At 43.0% G+C, this 18,693-nt stretch overlaps 1 protein-coding gene and 1 long non-coding RNA gene across 7 annotated transcripts in view; one reads left to right on the top strand and one right to left on the bottom strand.

Moving 5' to 3' along the window:
- PTPRO (protein tyrosine phosphatase receptor type O) overlaps positions 1 to 18,693 on the bottom strand; it is a 264,040-nt gene that overhangs the window by 56,700 nt on the left and 188,647 nt on the right. For 3 of the 4 annotated variants that reach the window (XM_019489537.2, XM_019489539.2, XM_019489538.2), the window contains exons 9-12: positions 16,405 to 16,598; positions 12,693 to 12,804; positions 4,381 to 4,532; positions 826 to 946 (exon numbers count right to left, since the gene is read on the bottom strand). In XM_019489537.2, the coding sequence (XP_019345082.1) occupies positions 826 to 946; positions 4,381 to 4,532; positions 12,693 to 12,804; positions 16,405 to 16,598 (579 nt within the window). Of the gene's footprint in view, positions 1 to 825; positions 947 to 3,860; positions 3,956 to 4,380; positions 4,533 to 12,692; positions 12,805 to 16,404; positions 16,599 to 18,693 lie in introns of those variants that run through there. The other variant, XM_019489540.2, reaches the window with a different exon arrangement.
- Positions 1 to 18,693, top strand: part of LOC109283637 (uncharacterized) — a 78,597-nt gene that overhangs the window by 15,919 nt on the left and 43,985 nt on the right. Inside the window, exons 4-6 of one of the 3 annotated variants that reach the window (XR_009461814.1) lie at positions 4,410 to 4,446; positions 10,319 to 10,450; positions 13,130 to 13,901. This is a non-coding gene — a long non-coding RNA (uncharacterized LOC109283637). Of the gene's footprint in view, positions 1 to 4,409; positions 4,490 to 10,318; positions 10,451 to 13,129; positions 13,902 to 18,693 lie in introns of those variants that run through there. The other 2 variants (XR_002090885.2, XR_009461813.1) reach the window with 2 other exon arrangements.

Genomic DNA, 18,693 nt, shown 5'->3' with positions numbered 1-18,693 from the left:
GGGCTGTCCAGCCAAGGTCAAAGATCAGCTGGTTATTAACTTTGGCCCCCAGACTGCACTGGGAACTTGAAATATCTGAAGTTCTGCCTGGGATTGAGGATGAACATCAGTTGATTGTTGGTTTTGGCCTCAACAATCAGCTATTTGTCTGCCCAGGCCTGAGACTATGCCAGAGCTGGTTTGAGAACCTGGTAGGGTCCTGAGGGCCAGCTGACAATTAACTGATTGTCAGCCCACCTGGCCCTCCTGACACACTTTCAGTTTGCTGGTGCAAGGGGAAACTTGCTGGCATGGGAAGAGGCATGGTTGTTGGGATCAAGGATCAGATTCAATCATGCCATTAAATGAACATGTGCCAGGGGTCTAAGTCCAAGATTTTAGATCTAGAACTGAATCTATGAAAAATGTGAATAGTTCTTGTTTGGAACATTGGGATCAGCTGACAATTTTGGATCCCAGTTCCCAGAATCTGGGGATGCTTGGACCCATCACAAGAAAACAATTATGGAAAACAGTACTCTTTCTTGCTGTTAAGGACAGGCTCTTCTCACCACCATTTGGGGCCAGAGATTGCTACCACTACTCATCTTGATTAGTACATTTCTTGAAGGTGAATGGGTCTACTCTCAGAGTAAAATATTTTCCTAGGTCAGCTAGGAAGGGCATGTATTTTATAGCATTTACAGCAAACAAACAAAGAAAAAGAAAAAAAGAAGACAGACAAGTGAGCCATGGGCATGCCTTAGAGCTCAGGAAAGTTCTGACCTTGTTGGCTAAGGGAAGAAACCTGAATATAACATAACTGACAAACACATACATCCTTACCCAGTTTCACTAGCTGTGGTGTGGAAGTGTTGCTCCCTCTCTCAGTACAAGCTGTCACAGAAATGTTGTAGATATCTCCTGGAGGCAAGCTCAGAACTGCAGTCATCACATTCCTTGTCACCTACGATAAGAGTTGGTATCAAGTGTTAAACATAATTTAAAACAAAGATCTTACCTGAATAACTAAATCAATAACTTGATGCACTAAAAGGAAAATACTAACACCATCAGTGCAGATCTGTTCCACATATTCTATGCATGTTAAATGTCCTGAACTCCAGTGGCATCAATGCGAGGGGGGCACAACACATAAATCGCAGAGAGAAATAAATTGTACAACATATTTCCCGAGTGTAAAATTACATGCAATTAGTGAAAGGCTACAAAAGGATCCTTTGATTAGGCTTTCAATTCTGCATTTTGAAAGTATTACTAAACTTCAGAATAAGTTCAATCAAACCATTTATCTAAGCACACTGCAACTTTAGGGTACTTAAAAACCAAGTCAGATATTTCAAAGAATAGCGTAGAAATTAGTAATGGATGAGTCAGTATGCATTTATGACAAAATTCTGAAGCTAGCTTTCATTGCCTTCAGTGAGACTTGACATTGATATAGAAGGCAAAGACAAAAGAGCAGCTTCCCGTTGTAACTCATGACACTTTGCAGGAAGCACCATGAGTTACAAAGATCCCCTGGAGCCAACAGATGTTCACTGTTGGGTCCCAGGGCCTGGGCAATCCAGATGTTGGCTGTAAGCCTGCAGCCAGTCTCCCCTAGCAACACCCTTTGTGCCTCCCAGCCCCAGCACTGGTTTCAGAATGTTTTCAGACGGGGGAAAGGGAGCCTAGGGAGCTCATTCTGGGGGTTCCCCAGCCAGCGCTGGAGGGTGGGGTAGGCGGACTGGAGCCCCCCACGTCAGAGGGGCTTCAATCTACTGACCCCTTACTCCAGCACTGGCTGAAAAAGCCCCAGACCAAACTGCCCTTTTTCCCTTCTCCCATTCTGAAAACAGTACCGGGACTGGGAACTGGCACAGATACAACTTACTGAAGCTGTTCCATTTTGGAGCATTTTCACCTGAACCTTCATACAAAGGGGATTCAAGGTTTTTTGGGGATCAGGCCCTTTTAAGGCACACTCTGCAGCTGTGCACTTCTGCTTGGTAATGGCTGTAGAGTGCTTTCAGAGGCCAGATCAGGAGAAAATTGTCATTTCTGTCCATGCCTAGAGGTTTACTAGGATATACTGGAATGCAGGATTAGGCCTTAATCGGAACTGACTCAAACTGTGGCCAGAATTCAAACTCTGTCCAATCTAAATATTAATTGGAGTTAAAACTAAAAAAGTATCAAGAATATTTTTTCTTATTATTATGTCCAAACACCTCTCCTATTTCCCACATGCCATTGAAGCAGGAATTGCTGAGATAACACTGAAAAGATTGTCCTTGTAGTATTTCTAGCCCAGCTTCAAGCAGCATGCATTGGAACCTCATTATAATCTTCATCATAAACCAAATTTCCAGTTCAGTTTTGCAGTCCAAGGAGGCAGAAAAAGTGTGTGTGTGTGTGTGGGGGGGGGGGCATTACAGGGAAGAGATGATCACCTTTTACTGATAGAACTGAACTTCTGAACTTTTACAGATAGAAGAACAAATTCTGTGTAATTTCTCATTGGAATCAATGGGAGGTATACTCAAACATAGAACAAAAATCAAATGCAAATAGAAAAGAAAGTTTATCTGGTATAATCATAACCACCTGGGGAAATAAGTTAAATTGCCTGCATCAGAAAGAACAGAAACACAGCCAGTGTTTTTTTATTTCAGTCATTAGCAATTAGAAACTGAAGGTAGAATCATAGAGAATTAGGGCTGGAAAGGATCTCCATAGGTCATCTAATCCAATCCCCTGCCTGAGGCAGGAGCATCCCTATCTAAACCATCTTATACAAATGCATTGTCTAACCTCCCTTCAAAAACCACCTTGATACAACACAACCTTGATACAACAGAAGACATAATACCCTAACCTGCCACAGGTAAAGCGGGGGGACCACAGCAACCAACATCCTGCTTCTGTAAAGGTTGTTAATATATGCTCCAGAGATCCCAGAAAGAGGGCCATGCCCCTTGCTACAGAGGAAGGCAAAAACACCCATGGCCCATACCAATCTGACCATGGGGTAAAATTCTTTCCTGACCCCATATATGGCAATAGGTCTTACCCTGAGCAGAGGGGCAAGAGCCTCTAGCCAGCAGCCTCCTTGTTTAAGCCCCAGGAGGAGCACCAGAACACCCCAATCCAAATCCCCAGTCTTGGCTACAGCTAACACCCAGGTCTCCGAGGAAGGTGTAACCCCCCCCCCCCAACAAAACCATAACATATATAGCAGCAGAATTCCCTTCCAGCCCTATGTGGCAACCAGCAAAGCCCAGAAGCAAGAAAAATAACCATAGTAGAGCACAGGCACAGCTATGCTTAGATCATCCCCAACAAGTAGCTGTCCAACTACTTCTTGAACACCTCCAGTTATGGAGAGTCCACAGTTTCTCTAGGCAGTCTAACTTGCTTCTTCTTCTATTATTAAAATAAGATCTTATCTGCTTTGTTAGTTGTACTTTATATTTTAGAGCTTTGAATATATTTTTTTTAAATCTCACTTAAATTTTCAAGAGTTATGTCTGTTTTCCTTATGTACAACGAAACGGAGCTACTTGGTTCCTATATGTGAGAGCCAGAGGTGGATCCAGGCAGGGTGCAGAGGTGTAGATGCACCACTGTTCTGTCACTGATGCCACTGTTCCTGGCTGATCTGGCTCCAGGGAGAGCCCCAGATCCTCTCCTGCCCTGCTCCACAGCTGTGCAGGGTGCCAGGCTTGGCAGGGGACAGCAATGGCAGTACATGGGTTCCTTCTTTCAGTGCCTGCTCCCTTCCCAACCCCACCCCCCATAGGTGTCCTTTGCTGGCTGAGGGAAGGTACTGGAAGGCACTTAATGCTGCTGCCACTGTCCATGGTTGATGCACATACAGGGAGAGCTCCAATACCACTCCTGATCCAGTCCTGTCACATGTTGCAGGAAGTAGCTACAGGGGGAGTCAGACTCAGCCAGAGACAGCAGCAGTAGCACACAAGTTCCTGAGTAAAAGAAAATTTAGGGGATTGTTATCTTTTTTTTATTCATCTAACACTCTTATTCATAATGGGCAAGATTTATTTACCCCTTTGTAGAGGGTCAGAACAAGATCTGCATACTACTAACATTTCCAATAAGGGCTGAAATCCTGGGCTTGCTGAAGCTGATGAGGATTTTTGCTGTTGATTTCAGAGCAGGAAGCTTTTCACAGTTGAGCTATGTTGAGGACTTAGCTATTATCAGCCCTGATTTCAAAGGAAATTTGACCCATTAGACTTCTGCAGATGCTCACTGACCAAACCACAGTTTGTAATACAAAGTGTATCTCACGAGCATAAAAACATTTTTTTGCTATTCAAAAAGGGTATAGCTATAAACCTAGAAAGCTATTCATGTAAAGTTATTAATGCTTACACTCTTTTTTATTTTTTTCTTTCCTTCAGCAATGACCATCCAGTGCAGCATCCTGGAATGAGACAGGTCAGTACTGTCATCTCCATAGGTCCAACTGATATAGAGAAGGTGGTTGTAATATTCTACTGAGGTGATCTCTGGTGCCACTGGTGCTGAAAGAATAAGACAAATATGTTACACAGAACATCTAACATGTTGGTCCAATCATAAGCTTCAGCTACTCATCATTGAAGGATATTTTTGGAAGAAGTACAAGAGAAGGATTAGACATATACAGATACAAATAGCTGAAAATACAATAGCTTCGCTAGCTGTGAAAAATGAAAACTTCACTTGAAAAGCATGTTAGCTTTCCTGCAGGAAATTTCACACTAATATTAAAAATCACACTAAAAACTTAGTTTAAAAACTTTAAAAGCTCTTAGTAATATTTTTAATGAAAGATATGATATTTGAAGTGAAAAATAAATGAAAAATTTCAAGTGGAAAATTATTAAAATTTAAGTAATGTATTTTAATATGTTTAAACAACAACAATCCCCCCCTTAAATTAAAACAAAGATTTAAATTTTGTTATGAACTGTCAATTAGATACTAACATGTCCTTTTGAAATTTCCTTTTAGTAGCTAAGCTTCCATTGAAATTACTATTTTTCTGAAAAAAAAAATTTGGACAAAAACAGGTTTTTCAAGAGGATGACATCCACCTTAATTGAAGCACCAGCGTACAATCACTTAAGTTTTCAAAATATGGCTTAAATGAAAATGGGAACAGCTATGAGAGTTAATTTTAATCCCTCTGGAAGCTGTTGTCTTAAACCCACAACTAAGCCTATACTAACTTCAGCAAAACACCAAGACTGAAACAACAGAACTTCGAACACAGAATGAGTATGTTCTTTTGACTAAGTATGAAGAAATCACTTTTGGCTCAATTCTGTGTTACTTTGCACCTCGTAAAATAATTTGCATCTCTGCAAGGAAGTTTTGAGAGAATGTAAAACATTACAAATCTGATACAGTACCGATTGGTATTTGCTTTACAAGATTCAAGGCAGTTGAGAACCAGCATGGTGAAATATTTATTGGCCACAAGATGTCACTGGTGTAGCTGTCACAGATGCTAGCCAAGCATATGAATTTTTCTTGCATGTAAACATTTGATTCCAAGAAGGATGGATATTTAAGTGATCATTTGGGATAGTAGAAAATACATTTGGGATGGTAGCAAATGTGTGTATGCTGTTTTTAAAAGCAATTTAAATGGCATTTATTGTACCACATAGTATTGAGCCCCTCATGAAAACTCATGATGCCCCTAAGAATTAAGCATCTTAAAAATGAGGACTTCTCTATTTTGGATTCTCCAGTGCATCCCATGTTTGTTTGCTTGCCAGAATGCAAGGTCTCTTAGGCACAAACTGTGCTAACCTATAATATGCCATCTGAGAGAGCTACTAAAATGAAACAAATATAATGATGATTACCCCATATTTCTCTCTACTTACAGACTAGATTATCCATCTCCTTTTTGTGTGAATTGATATTTATAATAATAAAAGATAGATCAGCATAAAGACAGACTAGACAAAAACTCTAATTATTCATATGAGTGAACAAAGGAGAAGTTCAGAATAAAAACTGATATGTCCATACCAAGAAGCACAAAAATTTGCCTAAAATCTTAGACTTATAGATGCTTCATTTTCTGATGATATTGGTTATAAATTAGTTCCAAAGTAAGCACATTTTTCACCTCTGTCACATTAAAGTCAAGGCTGTTTTGATTCGATTGTCCTTGGCTACAATACTTTTTAAAGCCAGCTGTTTACAGCAGGTTCCATTAAAAAATCACTAGTCATCACTTGGCTGTGTTTATAATGCTGCAGGATTTCTAAGTTTAATGGCAGCAATGTATCATAGTTGCTGCAGGAGTGTGGGATGGCAAATACAGATTTTCTAATGGGGCCTTTCTTTGAATACAGGTTTAGAGTCTTAATGCTCCATTTATCCTGAAGATAATATCAAATATATATAAATATATTCTTTCTATTCCAACAGCTACAGACTGGTTAGGCCCTAATCTTCCAATGAGCACTAATTTCACACTGTGGGCACATCTATACAAGATGCATTACTGTGCATTAAACTAATCTAATGTGCAGTTAAGTGCAACTGTCTACGCATGCACTGGACTTACTGTGCATTAAATTAGTTTAATGCACCATTTGCTAATACCAACATATACAGGTACCAGATAAATGGTGCATTAGGTAATGAGTAGTACCACACATGTAGAGGCTGACCAGAAGCACCCTGCCAACCCAGGCAGCAGAAGGCCACTGCTGCCTGCCTAAGCCCCGATGTGGGGGGATCTGTGCCAGCTGTAGAGGCAGATGTCTCCTGGCCCCGTGCACAGAGATGTGTCCCAATGTGTATGGGGCCAGGAGAGCTGTGTCAGTTGCAGGGGCAGCTGTCTCCCTGTACATGGCCAACACAGCTCTCCCAGCACCCCTGCACATTCAGATCCATCCTGATGTGCACAGGGACTGGGAGATAGCTGCCCCTGCAGCTGACACAGCTCTCCCAACCCCATGCACATTGGGATGGATTCCAATGTGCACGGGTCCAGGAGACAGATGCCTCTGCAGCCAGCACAGCTCTCCCAGCCTTGTGCACATCAGGACTGGCCCCTATGCCCCCTGCTAGGCCTTGGGCTGGCATCTGGTGAAGCCTGGAGCTTCCCCTGGCTGCTTCAGGGGGGCATATCAGGGCAGGAGCAGCCCTGAACTGGGCCTCTCCCATTTGGTGCAAATTTGCACCTAAGAGGGTGCATGTGTAGATGCATTCCTGGCCACATCTTACTGCGCCTTATTTTAGTGCGCAGTAACCTTACTGTGCATTCATTCTGTGTGTAGACACACCATGTCTGAATGAAGCAGTTTGTTTTCATATGACTTCTTGCAGAGCCCAAGTCCCGCGATACTCTTAAGTTTTCATGTCAATGATCTATTTATACACCATGACAAAGGGAAGCCTTCTAGTCTTATATGAGAAATGCAGACAAGAGTCAACATTTGGATATGCTTCTAGGAAGAGGGGAGAAACCTCCCAGAATAGAGAGATTCAGGCTTTTGAAAAGTGAGGTGCAGGAGCAGCAATGGGTGCTGCAGGGGTAGATGCACCCCCCACTTCCAGCCTTTCCCTTCCCAACCCCACAGCTGGGGGCAGAATCCAGGGCCTTTTTAAGTCCATGAATCAAGTAAGAATCCTGTCCCATTCTTGCCATTCCTTCCCTTTCCCTCAGTGCTTAATGTCCCATCCCCTGCCTACCACTGTTCCTGGCTGACCCAGGAGTCAGGGAGGAGTGGGGGGCTCCAGAGCCGCTACTGACCTGCTCCATCTGGACTGCACAGGAAGTCAGGCTCAGCTGGGGATGACACCAGCAGCAGTGACAATAGGTGGTTCCCCTTCCCTGAACCTGGTCCCAGGGGACAGGGCATGGAGGGAGTCCCCACCTGGGTCTGGCTTTTCAAGTAGCCTAGCTCAAGCAAGGCAGGAGTGACTCTGGTGCTGATCCCTGGGTAAACCAAGAACTGTGGGAACAGCAGCAGTGGAAAGTGGGGGAGGGAAGGGGATATGCTGCCAAGCACAGAGGAGAAGTGGGGGAAGACTGAGGGGGACTCTAACCTGCCTCAGAAACTTAAAAATTGTCCTTGGCTACTACCCCTACACCCTAGTCCAAAATGGGGGTGCAATCACTCCCCGGCATCCCCGCAGCATCTGCCCCTGTCTCCTAGTATTTAAAACAGCAGGGCTTTTTCTCTATAGTAACATACTCAAGGTGTGCAAAGAAAATAATGTTGTTAAGAATGATGTAGAAGAGGCTTCCATCAATATTTCTGTTATGGTTTTGCAAAGACACCAGGTGAGGTACTTATATCACATGAACCTGATGAAGTGCTTTGCAGTCCAGTGGTAATTATGAAATTAGCTGATGCTGCTTAGCTTGAGATAAATATTTTCAAATCAGCAGGTCATGATACCTGGCATAGTAGATTCCTAAATGAGTTGGCTGAGAAATCTCTGGCTTTCTGACAGTAATTTTTAATAAACTTTGGAGAAAATTTATCTTAGATAAATTCCAGAAGCCTGGAATTATTATGCCAGTATTAAAAAAGGGCAAAAGAAGTGACCGAAGCAATGATAGGATAGTTTGACAGGCAATTCCATGTAAAAGCTGATCCCAGATTCAGTTATATATAATGGATGTCAGCCAACAGGGTTTTATGGAAAATACATCTTGCCAAACAACTCAGATTTCATGTTTTGATGAAATTACAAGTTTGATTGATCAAGTGTAGACTTGATTGATCAAACTTATGTATTTAAACTTTTTCAAGGTACCTGACATTCAAAATTAGCATTACACTATCAATAAAGCACACATTAATTAAATTAAGAAACAGCTAACTGACAGAGTGTGAAACGACGGTCTGGGAAATCATCATTAAATGGGAGCTTTTCTACAGAAGATCTGAAAGGATCTGTAGTAAGTTGATTGGTATTTTTCATCAATAATCTGGAAGTAAAATCACTGCTGATAACATTTGTATATGAGACAAAATATATGCAGGGGGTAAATAATAATGATGAAAGGACATCCAGAGGGCGTGGGGAACTGTGAAAAGAAGTAGCTGAAATGGATTTGAGAAATGTATAGTGAACAAGTCAACATGAACCTCTGATGTGATGCTGTAGCAAAAGGACTAACATGGTATTCACTAACAGCAAACAGTACACTCAGGCACAGGGTGGTGGTGAATGTTACCATAATGGAGATGGCAACTCTAGAAACACTTCGTAGACAACGAACGAGGAACACAGATCCACACAGGAGACTATATTTTGGTGCGTGTCACTCCTGCAATGCACCTCACAAAACAGCTGACTGCAGGTTTCCACCACACTGATCGCGTAAGAGTGAATTTACCTTGCATATAATGAATTTTAGTTATAAAAAGGGTCATTACATAAGAGCGAACTTGCACATACAGAATCTGCAGAAAGTGAAGGAAATCTGTACATGCTTGCTTTAGAGAAACAACTTCCCCCTGCCCCCTACTCCTCAGTCTGGCAGCAGCTTTCTCCCCTTCTTCCCAGCTGGTGGGTGGCATCCTGTCCATCCTGCTAGCCCCGGCTGGTGCTTGGCCATGCCCCCTCCACTCCAGCAGCGAGGGCTGAGTGCCTTGGAGGGTGTCTCTCTTCTCTCCCATTTGGCAGTGGCTGGCAGGCATGGTCTAGCACCCCCTGGCTTCTGGCTTGATCCACTGCAGGCACATGCCTGCATTTCCTGATTTAACAGAGATTGTCTGTCCAGTTATGGATCAGTTTAAGCTGTGCAGCTTAGACTAACCTGCAAAGAGCGAACCCATTCTGGCTTGGGTTTTTTGAATGTCTGTCCCTAGGCTACATATACACAAAGAGGTATGAATTATAGTAGGGAGCTGATTTTACCTCTCCTACCTTTGTAAAGCAGTTACTGGAATCCTGTAAGTAGTCCTGGGTGTCCACATTTTCAAAAGGATATTGAAAAATTGGAGGGAGAGATCAAAAAGACACAAAAGTGCTCTGAGGCCAGAGAAAGTGTCTTGCAGCAAGAGGCTTAAAAGAGGTTTAGCTTATCAAAAAGGCTTTTGGAAGGTGATTATTACCTCAGGAGGAAATAGAGACATAAAAGCTCCAGAAGAACCAACATATGGCAGCCGAATCCAGACAATTCAAACTAGAAATAAAGCCCGCTAAAGCCCCCCACAACCCAACAAAAAAACAGCAAGGGTGATTAATCAATGGAACAAACAAGCAAGGGGAGGGAGGGATTCTCCATTTCTTGATATTTTCAAATTAACACTGGCTGTTTTTCTGGAATCATCTTTAGCCATGATGATTTTGGTGTGATGTCAGCTTTTGAAGAAGGCATGTGTGAACATCCTTATTTGCCACCACATCCAGGCCCTGTGAACTGTTGGTAACTAGACTTGATTGGAAGAAAACTGGAGAACTTTCTGAGGTGTGTGTGTTTATGGGGGGTGGGGGTGGAATTTGTGACATTTAAAAAAAAGAAGTTTTTACATAATTTTTTTTTTCCAAACTGAAATTTTTTGGGGGAAAAACTGATATTGTCAAAAATCCATTTTTTCCCATTGAATAAAGGTTTTTATCAGTCCCATTAATAATTCATTCCATGCCTCAGTATCTGCCTGTACCTTGAAAAATGACAAACATAAACATAAGCTTGAGATCTATATTAAAAGGCAGGAAGCAGGTCGATTTGCACATGTGCTGCATGTGGCAACAGAGGGGATTGCTGCTACATGCAATACCTAGCAGCATGTAGCAGAGTGCATGTAGCATGCTACATGCATGCTAGCAGCATTGAGAGCAGAGTGAGACTGTGCGTGTGGTGGGGGAGAAGCCAGACTGCTTTCACTGCAGGTATGGTTAGACTAGGAGGGTGCATGCAGCCCCTTGGTCTGCAGTCCCCAGCCCCCAAGAAGTTAGGACAGCCCTGGACTAACTAAATCAGAGATGTATAGCATAAATTTTCATAAGGAGCAGCATACGAAGGGACAGTATCTAATGAAGTACACTGTTTATGAAAGTTCATGCTATACATCTTAGATTTAGTTAGTCTATAAAGTACAAATCGCCCTGCCTTCGACTTGATTTCAGACTAACACAGCTAACTACATCTCTCTGCTGAAGAATGTAGAAACCAAACTGATTTGCTGTATGTGTTGTACCTTATAGACTAACCAAAGGAGGTACACACACTTGCACACACACATGCACATGCATGCACTCACACACATAAACACACTGTATTTACTTGAATCCAAGACCAGGTTTCTCTCCCCATTCCACATAGGGAAAAAAGACCCTTATCTTGGATTTGAGTACGGGGGGGCTGAGGGGATGGGACGGTGGGAACAGAAGATTGCTGCACCTCCAGCTCTGACCTCAACTCAGGCTCAGGGTTGGAGTTGGAACTGCAGCTGCCCCACTACCCAAACCCCCTGCCACAGCTTACCCTCAGGAGGGTGGAGTGGCACCTTAGACACTGCCTTTCTGAATGTGTTAGCCCTTAAGGGGCTATCCTGCCTTCTGCCTGACTTCAGATTAACACAGCTAGCTACCTCTTATTAACAGAACGGAAATGGTGTTGTCAAACCCAATACAACTTTGCTTCTGCTCTCAGCCCTGATGGCAGCCTTGGTCCTGAGAGCTGAGTGCACAGCAGCTTGCAGAACCAAAATCTAAAGTATTTGAGTGAGAAGTGAAGGGGCATTGACCAACATCCTGGGCCTGTTGGGGGTGCCAGTTGACCACAACTGAGTATCTGGTCCCGTATGAGCTGTCCATGTATTTTAACCTTAGCTTTAATAGTAAACTTGTGAAAACTCTTATCCAAAAAACCCCAACTGGGAGTGTAAAAATATTGTGCTATGCAATATATGCCCAACCATGCTTCTTCCTATAAATAAACAGTTCTTGAGTTTAATGTGTGTGTGCAATGGAAACCATTGACTGCACATATGGTGAAGGAGACAGATGTAGGAAAAAAAGACTTGGGAACACTGAAAACAAGGTTTCCCCCTCTTCTTTCACAGAAATAAAAATAATTTTACCAGTTGCTTTAGCAATTTCATAGGTACAGTAGTTAAAGGAAATCCAACCCTAGAAATACAGCAAGTTGTTATCTTGGCTGCACAAGCTTTTACAGGGCTTGGTCAGGCTTCCAGGTTTGCTTTAGTTACTCTTTTAGGGTGGGAGCTGGCTTCTGCATCAATCTAGACTGAAGGTTAAATAAAGTCTTTCAAGATTGGAACAAACCTTTCAAGCTAAGCAGGTTTCTGACTAAGTCAGGCTTCTAAGCTAACTTCAGGCTCAGGTTAAGTCTCCCAAAACTTCTGCACCACTTTAGGTGTAAGACTAAGAATGGCTCTTTCAGGGCTCTCAAATTCCATAGCTCCTGAACCCTGCCAGCCAGGGGTCAGTAACTGATCCCTTCTTTGATCAGAGAGACATGAATTCAGTAATTAGAAGCATGAGCAAAACCACTGTGATTCGCTGGAGCTAGGTACCTAGATCAGATCCATAATTTAAAAAATACTGCATGACCTATGATGAATCAGCATAAACATGGGACCATCTCAGAGCAAAATGTAATGTCTAAGGAAACAAAAAAGTATGCCTTAGGAATATTTGCTTAGCACTTACCTTTCCTATCCACTCGTTATACTGTTGCTTACCTGTTATGAAGCTGATGGTGGAACTGTCACAACAGCTCAATTCGGGGTCTCCCCAAGTTACCATGGTAACCCGGAAATTGTAATACCAAGCAGGCAACAGGTTGGTTATTCTCTAACAGAAACAACAAAAGGCAAGGAGTCACTCGGTAGAAAGTTAGACAACAGAAAGTGCGACTGTTACTTATTATTGCCACAGTGCAAGTTAAGTCCACTGAATTCAATGGTGCTACATCCTCTTATGCTATTATGAATTTGGCCCAGGAAGGAGAAGTAAAGCTAAATTCTGATAGGTGCTTGGGAAATGAGTTCATGCGTCTCTCCTTCCTGGGAAGAGGGCAATAATAATACACTACAAAAGCTAAATTAGCACACTTACCTATCTTGCCTGATACAAGCCCAATCCTCATAAACATTCTGTTCTCTCTGGAATCATTTAGACCTTGATCCACACTCCCTTTAAGGATGGATGGGAATTTACTCACGTGAGAACAACTCAGAATACAAAGCAGCTGACTCCTTGAGTACACGAATGCTACTTAACCATGGACACACAAACATTCGGAGCATGCTCCTTTGTCCATATCTGAAGACTCTGATTGATTTCTACAGCTGATTGAGAAGTTTCTTATGAGGCAGGTTTTTTGGGTTTTGTTTCGTTTTTATTTGGTTGGTTGTTTTTTTTTAGGGGGGTTGGGGGTATTTTAAATCTGAAAAGGTGGATTTTATGAAATTGAGAAACTTCATGGGAATCTGTTGAAGTCAATTACATTTTTTTAAAGATGAAGCTTGTTTTTGGAATTTCCAATTTACAAATTTTTTTTATTTCAAATTTTATTATAAATAAAACATATTTCAAATGACTTATAACAAATATATTTCAGAATATTGAATTTCATAGCACATTTCTAAATGATCATGTTTTGTTCTGATACAAAACGAAACCATACAGATTTTCCCATAGCTGTGGGGTTTTTTTTCTAACAGACTCTGGACAAAGCCCTAGTCCTTTCATGAGGTGAATCATGATGAATTCATAGATCATTACATTTATGATTTTTTTTGCAAGAGACAGGATGCATGTGGCCCTGAATTTTTGAAGCAACTATTTTTTTTCTGGCAATTCAGGTAGGACATGATCACCCTTTCAAAGCAAACTGCAAAGGCAAAATTGAATAAAAAATCCCACCACTAAAAACATTTAGGGTGGCCTATACAGGTTCAAAGAGGCTGCTCTGATGCGCTGTAATTACAGCACGTAAAAGCAGACTCAATTCATTGAGTCTGCTGGAGCATGGTAATTACTGCACTCCAGCAGACTTCAGCATCATGCGTATCCGCATCTCCATGCTGAAAAATGGCGATGGGGGTGCTTTAACTAAAGCTCATTTGATGAGCTTTAGTTAAAGCACCCTTGCTGCTATTTTTCAGCAAGGAGATGCTGATACATGCAACATTCTGGGCACTTTAATTAAAGTGGCTCCAAGAGCCACATTTCTGGAGCATCTCTATAAACATGCTTAGAGAAGAATTAAGTTTAGAACATCTTTAACTGAAGATGTTCACAAAATCTTTCACAAAATCATGTGTGTCCTCATTGAAGCCAACTAGTATTTTTGAGGGGCTGGCCCTCTAAAACATCCATGTTGCCAGAAGATTAATTGTTATGAGGATGCTTCAGAAACATTTCACTTCATGGAAACCATTAAAAATCTCATTAAAGTATGTGTGTTGAAATGTTACATGACCTAATCTGAGATGAGTTCCAATGTGTGCCATTTCCTTTTTCAAATTTTGAATTATTCTTTTTTTCAAGCACAGCATTGCGAGTTCTTGGATTGAAATTGAGATAAAGGAGCTTTAACTCCCTTTATCTGGGCATGTCTTTCTCAGTAGCATGAATAACTGAACACAAGAACTGACAATGCTAACTCATTTTCTAGACAATTATATTAACATGAAGCTTCATATTCAGTGCCATTCTTTCTAAAAATCACTTGGGTATTCTTCTAATTGTGTTGCATCATGATTTTGACAGTTTAATCATTCTTTTAGTAGATTATTTTCTCTTCAATTTTTCCTAGAGTTTTACATATTAAATTTAGTCATGTGCCTAATTCCAGTTAAGCAACCGTAAAGACTACATATCTATCCCACTTCCGTGGCACTCTCAGAAGTGTCAAGTAGTACACCCCTGCCCACCTGCTCTTGCTTGGCATTACACCAAACCCAGAAATGGAACAGCAAAACTGTTCTGAGGCTGCTCCCTCAAGCTGCCAGAGACAGGTTTCAAGAGATGTAGCAAGGGGAATATTCTCAGGGAGGCATCACCACCTTATTCCTGGGCTTGGCATGTGGGAGCAGGAACAGACAAATGGGACAGGGTGCTCTTGAGAGCAGCATTATAAGTATACACCAACAACGGTGTTATGTGCAAGTTGTAAATCATTATTTTCACTAGCATAAAATAGTATCTATTCTTGTTTTTACATATTTTTTAACTAATTTTGTTTTCGGCAAAAATAGCCTGCATTTTTTTCTTAGTTCAAAGATAAAATCTGACTAACAATCTAAGCATCTCTCTTGATGTATGCAAAGGTGGAGGGGGGGGGAGGTGGAAGGGAAGTATAAATTACTCTTTACTGAAAGGCTGTAGGCCTGCAAACATACGTTAAGTATGTGAGTAGCTCTGTTGACTGAAATAAAACTTCCCTGGCTGAATTTCATGCATAAACTTTGCAGGATCAGAGCCATCAAACCTCTTTTGGCATTCACCTAACTCAACAAGTTTTCTGGATAGCTTACTGAGGACTACCCTCCATGCCAAAAGCACGTGTTTGATCAGTACTAATTAGGTAGGTGGAATTTGTGCTATTTTGCCATGAAGATGCTGTAGCTGGTTCAGGCTTTGATTGGTGGCAACAGATAGGAAAATCTGTAGGCAAAGGGTTAGTATTTTCATTTTCTTGAGTCAAATCCTTCCTTGCTGAGCACAACCCTAATAAATGGACTTTGAATAAGGACATCCTGAAAGGACTGAGGGTGGAAAGAATTCTACCCTTGAGCAGTAGCATAACTTGGGCAGGGCGAGCAGAGCACCAGTCCAGGCACTAACTAAGAGGGAGTGCCAGAACCCACCTAGGAATCTTTACCATAACAGAGGCAACTCTGTACTGCCCCTACCTGGCCATAGGAGCAACCTGCACCCAGCAATGGATTTGGGGGCCAAGGGGATGAGTTCTTCTCACCCTCTCCACTAAAATTCCCTGCAAATTCTCTGTGCAGAGAGCTTGAGCAGGTAAGATTTCCCTTCCCATCACCCTCAGCCCAGCACTGCAGTAGTCAACATAATCACATGCGTAGCCCTGCCCTGGGTGCTGAATGAGCTCACTGTGCTTCCGCTCTTGAACCTTGGAACCCCATGGGTGTACAAGCTAAAAAAATGGTATCCACAGCTACCCACATGCTAGTGGAGGGGAGATCTATCCCATTGCCTCCCTTACACTTTCAATTAACATTTCTTTTCCTCTGAATTTGGTGTTCATCCGTGTATTCAGCAATGGAAATACGTCTAGTATCATGGTAAGTTTCTTTGCTGCTTGTAGAAAATGCCCAGGATTTAATGGATGTGGTATATCTGCTAGTCAGCCCGCAAAAGCCAGAAATAATGTTACTAGAAGCAAGCAGGTGTTATAACCTTTAACAGTTACTTTACCACTGATGCAGTTAAGGAGACAGTGGCTGCTATTTCATAGTAGGTTGTCCACTCAGAGGTCATCGTCGATGGGTTGAAGTAAAACATCTCTACAACATACTTCCTAAACACGCCAAGGTTGGGTCTGTTCCAGCTGAGAACCACAGCAGTGGGTCCCAAGGGGTAGAGTGTCAAATCCTTTATTCCAGTGGGTACTAGAAACCAGAAATTGGGTATATTAGTGTTCTCATTAGCAGCTACAAATATTTTAGGCTCAGTGGGTGCATCTACACGAGACGCTACAGCGCAGTTGCAATGAGCTACCATGCCATACCTCATTGCTACGGTGCTGTAACATCACTGGGCACAAACGGTGACGGCGATGCTACCTTGCAGTAGTAATGAGCTATGGCACAGTAGCACCTAAAAAACCCCACGTGGCAACAGTACCACATAGTAATACTAGTTACTGTGCAGTCATTTAGTACTTGGTTAAGCAAAGTAATAATTGTGCAGTCCAATGCTCATGTAGATGCAGCCAATAACTATTATCATAACTCCTTTTAAGCAAGTTATAACTCATTTGATTCATTTCTACAAATTATTATTCCTGTGCATATTTAAACCCATGCCAGATTCTAAAAAAGTCATTAGGACTGCATGCTACAGTAATGATTTATAGCACTAATCAGGTCCTAAGGCCAAATTTTCAGACAGGGTGGATATCCATTTTAGGGTGTTGACCTGGAGAAGCATGAAAGGGGATGATTTTTCAGAGGATGAATGCTCAGCATAAATAAATAAAAGAAGAAAAGAAAAAAGCAGGTTTCTTTAGAGTGTCTCAAGGGAAGTATCCAAAACCTGCTGCATCAAATACCACTGTACTTTTGCAAATGTAGAACTCGGTAAAGAATGCATTCTATTTACAGAAATAGGAAAACCTGAAATAGAAATGGAAAGACCTGAAAATTAAGACTGTTGTAATATTATTTCTGTTTTACAGGTAGTAAAATTGAAATAGATCACACCGGGCCAAATTCTGCGACTTCCACTCTTACTGGAAGACACTCACCCCATGACTTTAGATGAAATACTAAAGTGTAGAAGCCTGACTGGGAGCAAAATTCCTCCCAGTCAGCTGGGCAGCAGGGGGCAGGAGATTGCTCCTTGTCCCTGGGAGCTGCCTGCTGCTGGAGTGGGCTCTGCCATAGGAGCCCAGGTGGGGACAATGTCCCCCTGCCCCAGCAGCAGGGAGCTCCCAGCCCCCACTCCCCAGTTGCAAAAGTGGAGCATGGCCTGAGAACAATCTCCTAGCCCCTACTCTGCAATTGCAGAGCTGCAGCTGGGAATAAGTTCCCCACCCATGCTCCATGATTGCAATCACAGAGCCGGGGCTGAGAGCTCCCTGTACAGGGAGAGTTCCTTGCCCAGTCTGGAGCTGGCTGGGACCTGCCCCTGACCAGGAAAGTTCCCAGCCAGCCCTGGGCTGTGCGGGGAAGTCTGGACATGCAGCCTGAAGGTGGCTGGGGACTGTTCTATTTCGGGCAGTCTCCAGCCAGCTCCGGGCTGCATATGCAGATTTTCCCATGCAGCCCAGAGCTGCCCAGGAACTGTTCTGGTCAGGGGCAGGTCCCAGCCCCACAGATTTTTCCCAGCCCGAAGCCCTGATTGGGCAATCAAGGCATGAGGCTTGGAAAGAGCTGCAGGGGAGGGGTAGGTCCCAGCCCCCTGCCCTGGTCCCCTGGTGGGGCAGCTAGCAGTGAGCCCCTGGCTGCATAGGAAATCCCTGTCCAGCTGGGGGCTCACTGATAGCTGCCCCACCAGTGGATTGGGGCAGGGGGCTTGGACCTGCCCCTCCCCTACAGCTCTTTCCAAACCCCCTGTCCTTGATAGGAGAGCCAGGACCTGGAGCTCCCTGCTGCCAGGGCAGGGGGACATTGTCCCTGCCTGAACTTTGATGGCAGAGTCTGCCCCAGCAGCAGGCAGCTCCTGAGGTCAGGGAACAATCTCCCAGCCCCTGCCAGGAGACACCTGTCTCCTGGCCCTGTGGTCAGGGGCACCCAGGGCGAGTCTAGAGCTCCCCCTGGCTGCTGCAGGGGGCTAGTGCATGGCTGGAGGGGGCAGGAGCAGACTGTTGCCAGAAGCAGCAAATCTCCTCTATCCTTACACATATAGATGCCTGCCTGGGGTGGGTTTACCCACCCTGCAACTTTGCATGTGTAGATGCGCCCAATATGAGGAAGGATGGCAGAATATAACCTCAGGGTAAGAAATATTTTCCAGCTGCAGGCTGGAATGCCTCACCCTGGT

The sequence above is a fragment of the Alligator mississippiensis genome, chromosome 4, assembly GCF_030867095.1.
Source record: "Alligator mississippiensis isolate rAllMis1 chromosome 4, rAllMis1, whole genome shotgun sequence".
Taxonomy (NCBI): domain Eukaryota; kingdom Metazoa; phylum Chordata; order Crocodylia; family Alligatoridae; genus Alligator; species Alligator mississippiensis.
This window is presented reverse-complemented; position numbering and strand designations above follow the sequence as displayed.